Source organism: Mobula hypostoma, chromosome 2 (genome assembly GCF_963921235.1).
Source record: "Mobula hypostoma chromosome 2, sMobHyp1.1, whole genome shotgun sequence".
NCBI lineage: Eukaryota > Metazoa > Chordata > Chondrichthyes > Myliobatiformes > Myliobatidae > Mobula > Mobula hypostoma.
Genome location: NC_086098.1, coordinates 81,684,367 through 81,699,840, shown reverse-complemented (window position 1 = coordinate 81,699,840; position 15,474 = coordinate 81,684,367). Strand labels below are relative to the sequence as shown.

The following is a 15,474-nucleotide window of genomic DNA, read 5'->3' as shown; positions in this document are numbered from 1 at the left end:
CCTCTGCAATTGGGCAAAAGGTACAAAAGCCCGAAAGCCCATTCCACCAAGCTCAATGACAGTTCCTATCCCACTGTTATAAGACTAGTGAATGGATCTTCCGTACAATAAGGTAGACTCTTGACCTCTTATCTATCTTGTTGAGACAGAAGATGGAACATTACAGCACAGCGCAGAGTCTTCAACCCAGAATGTTGGGCCAACCTTTTAACCTACTCTAAGATCAATTTAACCCTTCCCTCCTACATAGCCCTCCAATTTTTCTATCCATAAACCAATTAAGAGTTTCTTAAATGCCCCTAATGTATCTGTCTCTACCACCAGCCCTGGCAGGGCATTCTATGCACTTACCATTCTGGGTAAAAAAAAAACTTAATTCTGACATCCCTCCTATACTTTCCTTCAATCACCTTAAAATGATTACACTGGTATTGGGCATTTCCGTCCTACTCCTTATCACCTTGTACACCCCTCATGCTCCTTCTCTCCAAAGAGAAAAGCCCTAGCTTGCTCTGCCTATCCTCAATAGACATGCTCTCTAATCCAGGCATCATCCTGGTAAATCTCCTCTGCATCCTCTCTAAAGCTCCTATATCCTTCCTATTCAGGAACTAGAATAAAACACAATACTCCAAGTGCTCTTTCATGAGGTTCAGTAACCAAATTTAAATGGGGCCATGCTGGACTTGCCAGCAGTAGCTTGGAGGAAGCAGAAAGGCCACATGCAAAGTGCATTTGGTCCCTGAGTTCTCTATGATTGGGAATTATTCAAGGACACAGCAGTAACTCAAGGAATATGTGGGAATTCAGCTGCACTAGCAACTGACTGCCAGTTTATCCTGTACATCTGTGCTGCAGTGCACAAGTTCATAAAATGCTGACATACGTTAGCGTTGCTGCTTACTCGTAGGCCCTTGATGGGGCAGTCAGCTTGTCAAAACGTAATAATTAAAGGAGCAAATAATTGCATTTGGGATTGGCTTGCTCAAGTCATCAACCTACTTAGCAACCCTTACGTTCTCATCAATTGCTTGGATCTGTGCTCTTTCCAACTCGAACCATGTACAAGAAGAAATAAAATAGCATACTGTAGTGTAAAGGGAGAGGACAGTCTGCAATGTTCTACATGATCTAAAATCATTTGAAGTGCATGGTTGCCGGGGCTGAATGTGAACATTACCTGAAATTACTGCAATTTTGGAAGATCCGTGCTCCTCTTGAGTAATCCGTTCAGCTTCCTCCATTAAAAGCATTCCAAAACCCTGGCAGAAAGAAAACAGGAAATGGGGCTGAAGCAGCAAGAATCGATAAGCAAACACACTCCTGAAGAAGTTTGGTTTGTAGTGTCAAAGTAGAGAAGACCACCCAGCCCAAAACATCAACATCAGCTCTCTGACAGAGAGAGCTGCAGTCTCAATTCTTCAATCACTTTAACATCTCTATTTTTCAAATAATTATTCATTCCCTTCTACGTGATATTTTTTCACACTTTTGGCCAACCTCTGGACATTGCTGGTGGAACTCAGTAGGTCAGGAGCATCTATGGAGAGGAATGAACAGTTGCTGTTTCGGGCTGAGACCCTTACTGAGGTTAACAGCAAAGCATTGCCTAATTATTGGTTCATTAAACCGGATTTCCTGGTAGCCATCCATTTCATTTTGACAAGTCAGTCTACGGCCTCCTTGGCCGCTATGATGGGGCCACACCTAGGTTGGACAAGCAACACTTCATATTCCATTTGGGTAGCCTCCAACCTGATGGCATGAACACTGATTTCTCTAACTTCTGGTAATTTCTATCCCCTTTCTCCTTCTCTCTCTTTTTCTATACCTCGTCTGGCTCCCCTCTTACCCTTTCTCACCTGTCCATCACCTGCCTCTGGTTTACCTCCTTCTTCCCTTTTCCCATAATCCACTATCCTCTCCTATCAGATTCCTTCTTCTTCGCTTTCAGTCTTCCACCTATTACCCGCCAACTTGTACTCCTCCCAATACCCCCCCATTCTTGATTTTGCCCCCTTCCTTTCCACTCTTGAGAAGGACCCCAACCCAAAATGTTGACCGTTTATTCCCCTCCTTAGATGCTGCCTGACCTGCTGAATTCTGCCAGCAATTGGTGTGTATTGTTCTGAATTTCCAGCATCTGCAGAATCTGTTTTTATAATTTACTGGATACTATAACAATGGCATCTCCTCAAAGTAAGTTTGAGAACTTCTTACTGAGGTAAATAGTTTAGCATTCTCTAACTTACTGGTACATTGTAAAAAGGCACAATGCACTATGTTATTAGAAATTTCACTCTTCTAAGCAAGGGAATGATATTTTCTGATTTAGTTATAGGGGGCATATACACTAACAACGTTAATCACACCTCTCTCATTTCCACTGAGAAGGCAATGCTGTCTGGAGTTTAGCCATTTGGTGCTCAGCTCCTGATAGGGTCACCCATGACAGAAAGGTCAAAGGGGAGGTTCCAGACAAAGAGCGATCCAACCAAGACTTCAATGGTGGAACTGGTGGAAGATGATGACACATCACAACAGAAGTGAAGATGGAGGAAGGCTGCAGCAATGAAGAAGTCCTCAGTCATCTTGCACTCCATGTTTCTAGATCCTGACTGCAATCTGTCAAGGACTGAATGCTGGTTGCTCATGTTTCAGCCTCCCCAGTCATGCACAAGCGTTGTCTATTGAGGGAATCCATCCTAATATCCTAGCATCTGAAGGTCCACCAACAGACAACCCCTTAGGAAAAGATCATACTCAACTGGAGTGATTGCCCTATTACTAATTACTTCCACAATGCTGTCTAGAAGACTGCATATAAATGCAAGGATGTAATGCTCAGGCTTTATAACGTATTGGTCAGACTGCATTTGGAGTATTGTGAGCAGATTTGAGGCCCTATCTAAGAAAAAATGTGCCGGCATTGAAGGAAGCCCAAAGGAGATTCACAATAATTATTCTGAGAATGGAAGTGTTAACTTATGAGGAGTGTTTGATGTCTCTAGGCCTATACTCACTGGAGTTTAGAAGAATGTGGGGGGGGGGGGATCTCATTGAAACCTATCGAATATTGACAGTCCTCGATAGAGTATATGTGGAGATGATTTTTCCTATAGTTGGGGAGGCTCGGACCAGAGGCCACAGCCTCAGAATAGAAGAACATCCCTTTACAACAGAGAAGAGGAAGAATTTCTTTAGCCAGAGAATAATGAATTGATGGACTTCATTGCCACAGACAGCTGTGGAGGCTAAGTCAGTGGGGATACTTAAAATGGAGGTTGATAGGTTCTTGATTAGGCAGGGCATCAAAGGTTATGGGGAAAAGACAGGTGAATAGGTTAAGAGGGATAATAAATCAAGCATGATAGAAAGGCATAGCAGACTCATAATTCTGCTCCTATGTCTTTATTATTATTATTTATTGACTTTATTTCTTAAATCCTTCACATACGTGAGGAGTAAAAATCTTTACGTAATGTCTCCGTCTACATGGTAATGTGCAATCATAGTAATTTATAATAAATAGAACAGTCAATCTAACATAGAATACACTCAAGTCAATGCGAGTTAATCAGTCTGATGGCCTGGTGGAAGAAGCTGTCCTGGAGCCTGTTGGTCCCAGCTTTTATGCTGCCGTACCATTTCCCGGATGGTAGCAGCTGGAATAGATTGTGGTTGGGGTGACTCAGGTCCCCAATGATCCTTCGAGCCCTTTTTACACACCTGTCTTTGTAAATGTTCTGAATCATGGGAAGTTCACAACTACAGATGCGTTTGGCTGTCTGCACCACTCTCTGCAGAGTCCTGCGATTAAGGGAGGAACAGTTCCCATACCAGGCAGTGATGCCCCTCTAGAAAATTCTTAGGATTTGGGGGCCCATATCAAACTCCCTCAACCATCTGAGATGAAAGAGGCGTGGTTGTGCCTTTTTCACCACACAGCTGGTGCGTACAGACAACGTGAGGTCCTCGGTCATCTGGATGCTGAGGAACTTAAAGCTCAACCTCAGATCCATTGATGTCAATAGGGGTTAATCCATCTCCATTCCTCCTGTAATCCACAACCAACTCCTTTGTTTTTGCAACATTGAAGGAGAGGTTGTTTTCTTGACACCACTGTGTCAGCGAGATGACTTCTTCCCTGTAGGCTACCTCATTATAGTTTGGGATAAAGCCAATCAATGTAGTGTCATCAGCAAATTTAATTAGCAGATGAGAGCTGTGGGTGGTGACACAGTCATGGGTATACAGGAAGTAAAGGAGGGGAGCTAATACACGGCCCTGAGGGGCTCCTGTATTGATAGTCAGAGGGGCGGAGGTGAGGGAGCCCACTCTTACCACCTGCCGGCGATCTGACAGGAAGTCCAGGATCCAGCTGCACAAGGCAGGGTGCAAGCCGAGGTCTCTCAGCTTCTTGTCGAGCCTGGATGGAATTATGGTGTTGAATGCTGAACTGTAGTCCAAGAACAGCATTCTCACATAAGTATCCTTCTTCTCCAGATGTGTAAGGACGGTATGCAGAGCAGTTGATCGGTTGTGTCGGTAGGCAAATTGTAGGGTGGTAGCAAGCTGCAGATGTAATCCTCGACCAGCCTCTCAAAGCTTTTGCTTATTATTAAGGTGAGTGCAACAGGCATGATACCTTGGTCTTTTTTGGTACAGGGACAATGGTGGATAATTTGAAGCAGGAGAGCACTCTACACTGGGACAGGGAGAGATTAAAAATGTCAGTAAACACATCTGCCAGTTGTGCTGCGCACATCCTGATTACTCGCCCTGGGATGCTGTCCAGTCCTGCAGCCTTGCGACTGTCCACTTGTTGCGTACTTCAGCCTCAGGACCAGGTTGCAGATTGTAGCGGTGGCTTTCCTCGGAAGCTCAGAGTTAGCAACATCGAACCGAGCATTAAAGCGATTGAGCTCATCTTATGGTCTTATGGGAGGGCATTCCAGGGGAACGTGCAGGCTGTGGCTTTCCTACACACCTGATGTTTTTACCCTCTTTGGTGATAAAGATTATGGGCTTGGAAGGTGTTTTAGTAATAGTAGCAGCAGCTTTGGTAAGGAATTGTAATTGATTTTAGCTGTAGCTCTGATGCACTGGTAAAAGAGGATGCGTACATTAAGGCTGTTGGGTGGGCTGTCAATCAAGTGGGCTGTTTAGATCAGAATCAGGTCAAAGTAAATTCATTATCAAAGTATTTATATGTCACTATTTACAGGAAAATAAAAGAAAGAATTTATGAAAACTTACACCTAAACACTGACAAAAACAACCAATGTGTAAAATGAACAGAAATCGTGCAAAAGCATACTGAGAACATGAGGTATAATCCTTGAAAATGAACCTGCAGTTTGTGGAGTCAGTTCAGTGTTGAGGTGAGTGAAGTTATCTACGCTGGTTCAGGAGTCTGATGGTTGTAGGTGACAACTGTTTCTGAAGCTGGTGGAGTGGGACCTCCTATCCGATGGTAGAAGTGAGAAGAGAGTGTGGTCTGGATGCTGGGGCTCCTTGACGATGGATGTTCCTTTCTTGTGGCAGTGAGATGTGCTCAGTGACGAGTAGGACTTTACCTGTGATGGACATGGACTGGGCTGTATCTGCCGCTTTCTGTTTATTGTTACTGACATTTGCTGGTAAATTTGTTGTTTTGCAGGAGCAGTACAATACAAGATATAAAAATTATTATAACTTACAATAAGAACATATAAAAAATACAGTGCAAAAAGAGATCGAAGTAATGAGGAAGTGTTCATAGCTTCATGCACCATTCAGAAATTTGACAGCAGAGTGGAGACAGCTGTTCCTAAAACATTGAGTATGCATCTTCAGGCTTCTGTACATCCTCATCAATGAGAGAGGACACCTTCTGGGTGCTGAAGGTCCTTAATGATAGATGCTATTTTCTTGAGACATCACCTTTTGAAGATGGAAGGACAGTGCCCCATGATGGAACTGTTTTGAGTCAACAACCCTCTGCAGGTTACTGTACAGGTAGCTAAATTTAACTGTTTTTGGAACTGCACTAATACAAGTACTGAGAACTTTTATTACATTCCCGTCGTGCTCTGTAATGAACTAAGTGGTGAGACGTAAGATAGCACAGTTAATCCTCTGTTCAGTGGTGTACAGTGACTGCTCTTCTCCAACCGGCCTCAGGAGTTTGATGGTGGGTAGTGGATTAGAAGAATGAGTGGGGTTCTCATTGAAACCTATCAAATACTGAAAGGCCTAGATAGAGTGGATGAGGAAAGGATGTCTCCTATAATGGGACTACTATACTAGGACCACAGGGCACAGCCTCAGAATACAAGGATAGCCCTTTAGAACAGAGATATGGAGGAATTTCTTTAGCCAGAGGTTGGTGAATCTGTGGAATTCATTACCACAGACAGCTATAGAGGTCAAGTCATTGGGTATATTTAAAGCGGAGGTTGATATGTTCCTGATCAGTAATACCAACAAAAATTACGGGAAATAGCAGGAGAATGGGGTTGAGAAGGATAATAAATCAGCCAGAATCAAATGGAGCAAACTCAATGGACCAAATGGTGCAATTCTGCTCCAATGCCTTTCGGTCTTAATTCTAGTGTAGCCCACGCTACTCTTGCTGAACTTACTGTGGACAGCACTGCAGACAGGCTGCCCACTATGACATTTGTTTGGCCTGCTCACACACTAGTCATTGAGTAAGATTCAATGATGCTTTACAGCCAGAGATATTCACCACTGGCAACTTCTGTGGACTTACAGAGTGCTGCAGAGTTAGTGCTCAGTGTTGGAAATGCTACAGGGAGTTATTACTGGAGATAAATATTGAAAGATAAGCTGGTGGATTGCATTCATTTGCCTGGAAGACAAGCTGGATTGCGTTTGTCTGCGTGGAAGACAAGCTGGATTGCGTTTGTCTGCGTGGAAGACAAGCTGGATTGCGTTTGTCTGCGTGGAAGACAAGCTGGATTACGTTCGTCTGCGTGGAAGACAAGCTGGATTGCGTTTGTCTGCGTGGAAGACAAGCTGGATTGCGTTTGTCTGCGTGGAAGACAAGCTGGATTCTGTTCATCTGCATGGAAGAGAAGTTGGCTTGTGTTTGTCTGTGGCTGCACATGATGATCAGATTGCTGTGGGCTTGTTTTGCTGATATCATCCCATGCACCATCAATCTACAGGACATTGCTCTCAAAGACATGTGCTATATTATTATGTTATTTTTAAACAGTATATTTATTCACCACTTTGTAATTATATGTGCTATGTGTGCTTTGTGCTGTGTATAACTGCTAGTACTGTGTTTTGTACCTTGACTCTGGAGAAATGCTGCTTCCTTTGCCTGTATTCATTTATGAATGAATGACAATTAAACTTGAACTTGTTGCACGGACCCTGCAAATGTTGCTCATACACAGCTCAGTCCTAATCTGAATGTCATTTAAATCCTGCTGCATACAGACTGCTTCATTTCTGAGAAGTTGCAAATGGAAATGGACACAAGAAATTCTGCAGATGCTGAAAATCTTGAGCAACACACAAAATGCTGGAGGAACTCAATTGGTCAGGCAGCATCTATGGAGAGGAATGGACAGTCAATGTTTCACCAGGTCTCCACCCGAAATAGAAATGAACATTGTTAACATCCCCACTTTTGAGCCTAGGATGGAGGGGTTGGGCTTAGAACACTACCCTGGGCATTAAGATTGCTGTTAAATTTTCCTGATTGAAAATGACTAATGGTGTTTCATGTTCATAGCATTACAATTAATAACTGCTTCCTTTAGATTTTAGGAAAGACTTTCTGTCCTGGCACTCAGTTTGATGGAATTAAGTTTATCCAGATTCTTTATTCTTACCTGATGCTGGAACTTGGATGGATCCCTCGCACTAACAGGTACAACACTGCCGTACACATGGAGCTCACGCACAATAGAGACTCCTCCCTTCAACTCAGCTCGGAACGTCTCTTCAGAGCACTTTCGCAAGCGGAGTAATCCAATCAGAATGTCTTGCTCAGGATCTTCGTATGACAGGAATGTTTCCCAGCCACCATTTGCAACGTAATCTCTTCTTACCAGTTCTACCTGAAAGAAATTAACTATACGCTCAGACAAGGTTCAGACCTTTAACCTAATGGTTAAGAGATCCTCCTGCTACAGATGGCATGCTTTGTAATTACCTATCTAATGCAGCATGAACTATTAGCGATGGGAAATTTAACAAAGAAATCCTAAACATAAGAGATTCTGCAGATACCGGCAATCTTGAGCAACGTGCACAAAATGCTGGAGGAATTCAACAATGGAGGGGAAAAGCAGTCAATGCCTTGGACCAAGATCTTTCATCAGGACTGGAAAGGAGGGAAGCAAAAGTCAGAATAAGCAGGTGATAGGTGACAGCAGGTGGGTGGGGAGGGGGGGAGTAGAAGAGACAGGTAGAAGTAGAAAAGAGTTAAAGGAGGAGGAACCTGATAGAAGAGAACAGTGGAACTTGGAAGAAAGGGAAGGAGGAGATGAGCAGGTAAGGAGAGTGGGTGAGTGGGGAACCAGAAGGAGGGATGGAAAAAGAGAAAACATGGGGAGAGAAATTACCAGAAGTTAGAGCAATCTATGTTTATGCCATCGTTTTGGAGGCTGTCCAAACAGAATAGCCCTGAGAGTGGCCTCATTATGGCAGTAGAGGAGGTCACGCTAGACATATGGGAATGGGAAGTCAAATTGAAATGGGTGAATTGAATAAATAGGGGTCAGGTGCCTGTTGGAGAAAACTGATTGAGTTAAATACTAATAAATCACTCTAGCAGATCACAGTACAAATGCCTGATTACCTGAACTATTCATGATTCATGCTCACTGTGGAATTGAATGAGATTAGGCTAATTGTCCTATCAGGAGTTGATTGCTTTTCCCTCTGCAGATGGATGACTTACTGAGATCTGTTAAGGATCATCAGAGCCCATCCCTGTTAGGTGTCAGCTCTCCTTTTTTGTCTTCACACCTTATCTCTGAGCTGCAGCTCCAAACATTTTCCCCACTAAAGGGTAGATAATCAAAAGTTCGTAAAGAAATTAAAGATCTGTGCCAGTTCTTCACAACTTCGGTCAGAGTTCAATGCTCCCTCTTAACTCAAATTTCTATCATCCAGGGAGAACACTGATTTTAATCTGATAGCAAAAAGCAATTAAAGTGACAAGAATATAAATGGGTGAAAGAACAGAAATACAGAGGAGGGGTGTGGAGGTGGAGATGAAGTGCCAGTCTCTATTTTAACCTCCAGAGAAAAATACAGAACAGACAATGATGAAAGGTCCCATAATTTGGCAAAAATTCCCCTTTATTTATTCTTAGACCAGTGTCACTGTGTTTTCAGGTAACTTGAACTAATGGCATACAGCAGAGTGTTGTACTGAAGGAATTCACCAGTGTAGCACATACTGCTCTTGCTGAATTTACTGTGGATAGCACTACAGACAGACTGCTCAACTGGGACATTTATTTACCTTGCTCACACACTTATCTAAGAAAGGAAGTGCTGTCATTGGAGAGGATCCCGAGGAGGTTCTCAAGAATGACCTCGGAATCAAAAGGTTAATGCATGAGCAGCGTTTGATGTTACTGGGCCTGTATTCACTAGAGTTTAGAAGAATGAGTGGGGATCTCATTGAAACCTATTAAATACTGAAAGGCCTCGATACTGTAGAGTGGATGAGAAAAGGGTGCTTCCTATAGTGGGGGGGTTCTAGGACCGTAGGGCACAGCCTCAGAATACAAGGATGGCCCTTTAGGACAGAGATGAGGAGAAATTTCTTCAGCTAGAGACTGATGAATCTGTGGGATTCATTACCACAGACAACTATAAAAGTCAAGTTATTGGGTATATTTAAAGCAGAGGTTGATAGGTTCCTGATTAGTAATACCATCAAAGGTCACGGGGAGTAATCAGGAGATTGGGATTGAGAGGATAATAAATCAGCCATAATGAAATGGTGGAGCAGATAAATAGGCCGAATGGCCCAACTCTGCTCCCTTTTTTTTGGTCTTAATTCCAGTGTAGTCTACACTGCTCTTGGTGAACTTTCTGTGGACAACACTGCAGACAGGCTGCCCACTTGGACATTTGTTTGACCTGTGCACGTGCTAGTCATTCAGTACAATTCAATGATGCTTTACAGCCAGAGGCTGCCTGCAAATATCATCATATTTGTGGCACCAACATAACATACACACAACTTACTAACCCTAACCTGTACGCCTTTGGAATGTGAGGAGAAACCAGAGCACTCAGAGGAAACCCACAGACATGGAGAAAACACCTCACAGACTGTGGCAGGAACTGAACCCTGGTCACTGGCGCTCCAAAGCATTATGCTAACTGCAACACTACCATGGGGTGCCATGGTTACGTAGCAGTTAGCGGGCCCTATTACAGCTCAGGCCATCAGAGTTCAGAATTTAATTCCAGCGCCCTCTGAGTTTGTATGTCCTCCCCTTGAACGCGTGGATTTCCTCCAGGTGCTCCAGTTCCCTTCCACAGTCCAAAGATGTACCAGTTAGTAGGTTAATTGGTCATTGTAAATTGTCCTGCGATGAGGCTAGCGTTAAGTAGGTGGGTTGTTGGTTGGGCCTGTTACATGGTGTATCTCTAAATAGAAATAAATAAAACACTAGTGTGTCACTTGCAGACTGGAAAGGTAAATACAAGCATCAACTCCATGTGCTGAATGGTTCTGTTTCTATGCTTAAGAAGTCATGGTAACTTCACTAACTGATAGCAATAAATATCTTCATACTGGTTAATTCGTTGAATAGTTAGAAATGCACTGTCTGTTTCTATCAAATAATGCACTAAATGGCTGCATCAACTTCCTTTCACAATTACATCTGTTATCCTATCATGCACTGAAAAGAAGTCCAGAAACAAAAGAAAAATGCAATGTTTGAAAGCTTTAAGATAACTAATCTGACTAAAAATTGTGAAAGAGAGCACCTAGTCATATTAAGAGCTATGCCTACCTGATACGGTCGGACTTTATGATGAATTTCCTGGATTCCAACCTCTCTTGTCCGAACATCTCGACACTGAAAAGGGTACAGACAAATTAGTAAATTCCTAATGCACAAACAGTGGGAGCATCTAAAGAACCACCTATTCTGTGAATCTTACAAAGGCTCACAAATAACCAGCTGGATTGTACTGCGTCAGATGACAGCTTAAACCGAAACCAAACCAGGCAATGTTCAGTTCCCTAGTACAACAAACTGGATTCTTGACATCACAATCTACCTCATTATGATTTTGCACCTTATCGTTTACCTGCATTGCACTTATTCTGTAGCTGTTACACTTTATTCTGCATCCTGTTGTTGTTTTGTCTTGTTCTACCTCAAAGTATTTGATTTGTATGAAAGACAAGCGTTCCAGCGATCTTGGGACATGTGACAATAATAAACCAATTTCAATACATGTACCTTTTCAGTACAGCTGTAACACCTGCAACATGGTAAACTTTACAATAAAGAAGCAAAAAAATACCATCCATCTTAACACCCACCCCTAAACCACCACCAATCTCACACACATACTAACTCAGCCCTGGTTTCAATGCAGAATTTCCTCAAAATGTTATTTATCTGTTTCACCTGAGACTCTTCCTGCATTGGAATGGGGATGCTCATTGCTAACTGGGAAATGTCCATTTTGTCAGATGATGAAACCATCTGTGTCTACATTCAGCAATACCTGGACTACATTCAGACCTGGGTTAGTAACTGGCAAGCAACATACACGATGCACTAGACAGACCATACCCATAGAGTAATAGAGCACTAAAGCACAGAAACAGGTCCTACAGCCCCTGAAGTCCTTGCTGAACTGTCCCATCAATCCAGTAGCCAGTTGGCACGCGTTGAGAGTGTCAGAGGCATCAGCGGCAGTGGAAGGCAGGCGGAGCACCACTAAACACGGTGAGTTTTTTCCCCTTTCATGGTGGTTTTTCTTATTTTTTTAAACCATTAAAGAGAGATAGGGTCCAGCAGAGCAGCCTTCATTTCAGTGGCTATCATTGGAGTGGGGGCTACAGTCACAGTGGGAACTTAGAAGCTTTGACTCAAGAGGCTTCGACGAGAAAAGGCTGAGGCCAAAGAAACAAGTAAGAAGGGTAGGTTTTTCCTTTTGTTATTGCTGATTTCGTCTTGGTTGCCCATAGTGCAGGATGATCTTAGAGTATGGATCAATACTATGACATTGTGGTCATTACAGATACTTGGATGTCTCAGGGGCAGGAATGGCTGCTGAGTATGCTGGGCTTTATATGTTTCAAAAAGGACAGGGAGGAAGGCAAAAGAGATGGGGCATGGCATTGCTGATCAGGGACAGTGACATGGCATCAGGGACAGTGAAAAGGAGGAAGTCATGGACAGATTGTCTACTGAGTCTCTGTGGGTGGAAGTCAGAAACAGGAAGGGGACAATAACTCAACTGGGTGATTTTTGGGAAATGAACCTGGTCAGTTGTCAGATCTCTCGGTTGGAGAGCGTTTTGGAGGTAGTGATCACAACTCTATCTTCTTCACCATAGCACTGGAAAAGGATAGGGTAATTTGGGAAAACATTTAATTGAGGTAGGGGGAAATATGATGCTATTTGGCAGAAACTTGGGAGCAGATGTTCTCAGGGAAATGCATGGCAGAAATGCAGCAAATGTTCAGGGAACATTTAAGAAGAGAAGAAAAGTTTACAAAGGTTCAAGAAATTAGGTACTGTTAAAACTCTAGAAAATTACAGGGTTGCCAGGAGGAAACTTAAGAATGAAATTGGGAGAGCTAGAAAGGGCTATGAGAAGGCCTTGGCAAGCAGGATTAAGGAAAACCCCAAGGCAATTTACAAGTATGTGAAGAGCAAGAGGATGAGCCATGTGAGAATGGGACTAATCAGGTGCGATAGTGGAAATGTTACATGGAGTTGGAGGTAGTGGAGGTACTTAATGAATACTTTGCTTCAGTATTCTCTACGGAAAAGGACCTTGGCAATTGTGGGGATGACTTACAGCGGACTGAAATGGTTGAGCAAATAGACATTAAGAAAGAGAATGCGCTGGAGTTTTTGAAAAGCATTAGATTAGATAAGTCGCCGTATCTGAACAAGATATACCCCAGGCTACTGTGGGAAGTGAGAGAGGAGATTGCTGAGCCTCTGGTGATGATCTTAGCATCACTGATAGGGACGGGAGAAGTACCAGAGGATTGGAGGGTTGCAAATGTTGTTCCCTTGTTCAAGAAAGGGAGTGGAGATAACCCAAGAAATTATAGACCAGTGAGTCTTACTTCAGTGGTGGGCAAGTTGTTGGAGAAGATCCTGACAGGCAGGATTTAACAGCATTTGGAGAGACATAATCTGATTAAGGATAGTCAGCATGACTTTGTCAAGGGCAGGTTATGCCTTACGAGCCTGACTGAATTCTTTGAGGATGTAACAAAACACTTAAAGAGGTAGAGCAGTAGATGTAGTATATATGGATTTCAGTAAGGCAACTGATAAGGTTCCCCATGTAAGGCTCATTCAGAAAGTGGTGGCATGGAATCCAAGGAGACCTTGCTTTATGGATCCAGAAATGGCTGCCCACAGAGGGCAAAAGTTGGTTGTAGATGGTTCGATTTTTGCATAGAGGTTGGTGGTCAGTGGTGTTCCGCAGAGATCTCTTCTGGGACATTTATAAGTGACCTGGATGAGGAAGTGAAAGGGTGGGTTAGTAAGTTTGCTGATGACACAAAAGTTGGGGGTGTTGTGGATAGTCTGGAGGGTTGTCATTGGTTACAGGAGGGCATCGATAGGATGCAGAATTGGTCTGAGAAGTGGCAGATGAAGTTCAACCTAGATAAAAGTGAAGTGGTTCATTTTGGTAGGTCAGATTTGAAGTTAGTATATAATATTAATGGTAAGACTCCTAGCAGTGTGGTGGATAGAGTGATCTTGGGGTTCACGTCCATAGAAGACTCAAAGCTGCTGCACAGGTTGACAGTACTTTTAAGAAGGCATATGGTGTGTTGGCCTTCATCAACCACGGGATTGAGTTCAAGAGCTGTGAGATAATGTTAGAGTTATATAAGACCTTAGTGAGACACCACTTGGAGTACTGTGTTCAGTTCTGGTCACCTCACTACAGGAAGGATGTGGATACTACAGAAAGAGTACACAGGATATTTACAAGGATGTTGCCTGGATTGGAGAGTGTGCCTTATGAGAATAAGTTGAGTGAACGTGGCCTTTTCGCCTTGGAGTGTTGGAGGATGACAGGTGACCTGATAGAGGTGTATAAAATGATGAAAGGCATTGGTCGTGTGGAAAGCCAGAGGCTTTCTTCTCAGGGCTGAAATGGCTAACATGAGGGGGCATAGTTTTAAGGTGCTTGGAAGTAGATACAGGAGGGGATGTCAGAGGCAAGTTTTTCACACAGAAGTGGTGTGTGTGTGGAATGCACTACCAGTGACGGTGATAGAGGCGGATGCAATAGGGTCTTTTAAGAGACTCTTAGATAAGTACATGGAGCTTAGAAAAATAGAGGGCAATGCCGTAGGGAAATTCTAGGCAGTTTCTAGAATAGGTTACACGGTCTGCACAACATTGTGGACCGAAGGGCCTGTAATGTGCTGTAGATTTCTATGTTCTTTGTTCCACACCTGGGCGTGGCCTTCTGTACTCCTCCTGTCCATGCACCGAACTAAACTTCTCTTAAATGTTCAAATCAAAGTTCAAGGTAAATTCATTATCAAAGTACACATATGTCACTATATACACAAAATAATCTGCAGATGCTGGGGTCAAAGCAACACTCACAACGTGCTGGAGGAACTCAGCAGGTCGGGCGGCATCCGTGGAAACGTCGACCGATCTTTTCCACGGATGCTGCCCGACCTGCTGAGTTCCTCCAGCGCGTTGTGAGTGTCTCTATATACAGCCCTGAGATTCAGTTTGTTGCAGGCATACTCAGTAAATTCATAACAGAATAATAACCATAATCGAATCAATGAAAGACTGCACCGACTTGGGTGTTCAACCAGTGTGCAAAAGACAACAAACTTCACAAGTACAAACAGAAAGAAACAATCATAAAAAAAGTAAAAAATATCAAGAATATGAGATGAAGACTCCTCGAAAATGAGTCCATAGGGTATGGGAACATTTCAATGATGGGGCAAGTGAAGTTGAGTGAAGTTATTCCTTTTTGATCAGCAATCTGATGGTTGAGGGGTAATATCTGTTCCTCAATCTGATGGTATGAGTCCTGCTACCTTCTTCATGGTGGTAGCGGCAAGAGAGCATGACCTGGGTGCTGGGGTTCCATATGATCGATGTTGCTTTCCTGGACAACGCTTGGTGTACGTGTGCTCAGTAGTGGGGAGGGCTTTACCCATGAAGGACTGGGCCATATCCACACTTGTTGTAGAATTTTCTGTTCAAGGGTATTGGTGTTTCCATATCA

At 43.2% G+C, this 15,474-nt stretch overlaps 1 protein-coding gene across 1 annotated transcript in view; it reads right to left on the bottom strand.

The window, feature by feature from the left end:
• The window catches only part of elp3 (elongator acetyltransferase complex subunit 3), a 124,000-nt gene that overhangs the window by 35,691 nt on the left and 72,835 nt on the right, over positions 1-15,474 (bottom strand). Inside the window, exons 12-14 of the mRNA XM_063071557.1 lie at positions 11,010-11,075; positions 7,854-8,081; positions 1,181-1,262 (exon numbers count right to left, since the gene is read on the bottom strand). Coding sequence (XP_062927627.1) covers positions 1,181-1,262; positions 7,854-8,081; positions 11,010-11,075 — 376 coding nt within the window. The remainder of the gene's footprint in view (positions 1-1,180; positions 1,263-7,853; positions 8,082-11,009; positions 11,076-15,474) is intronic.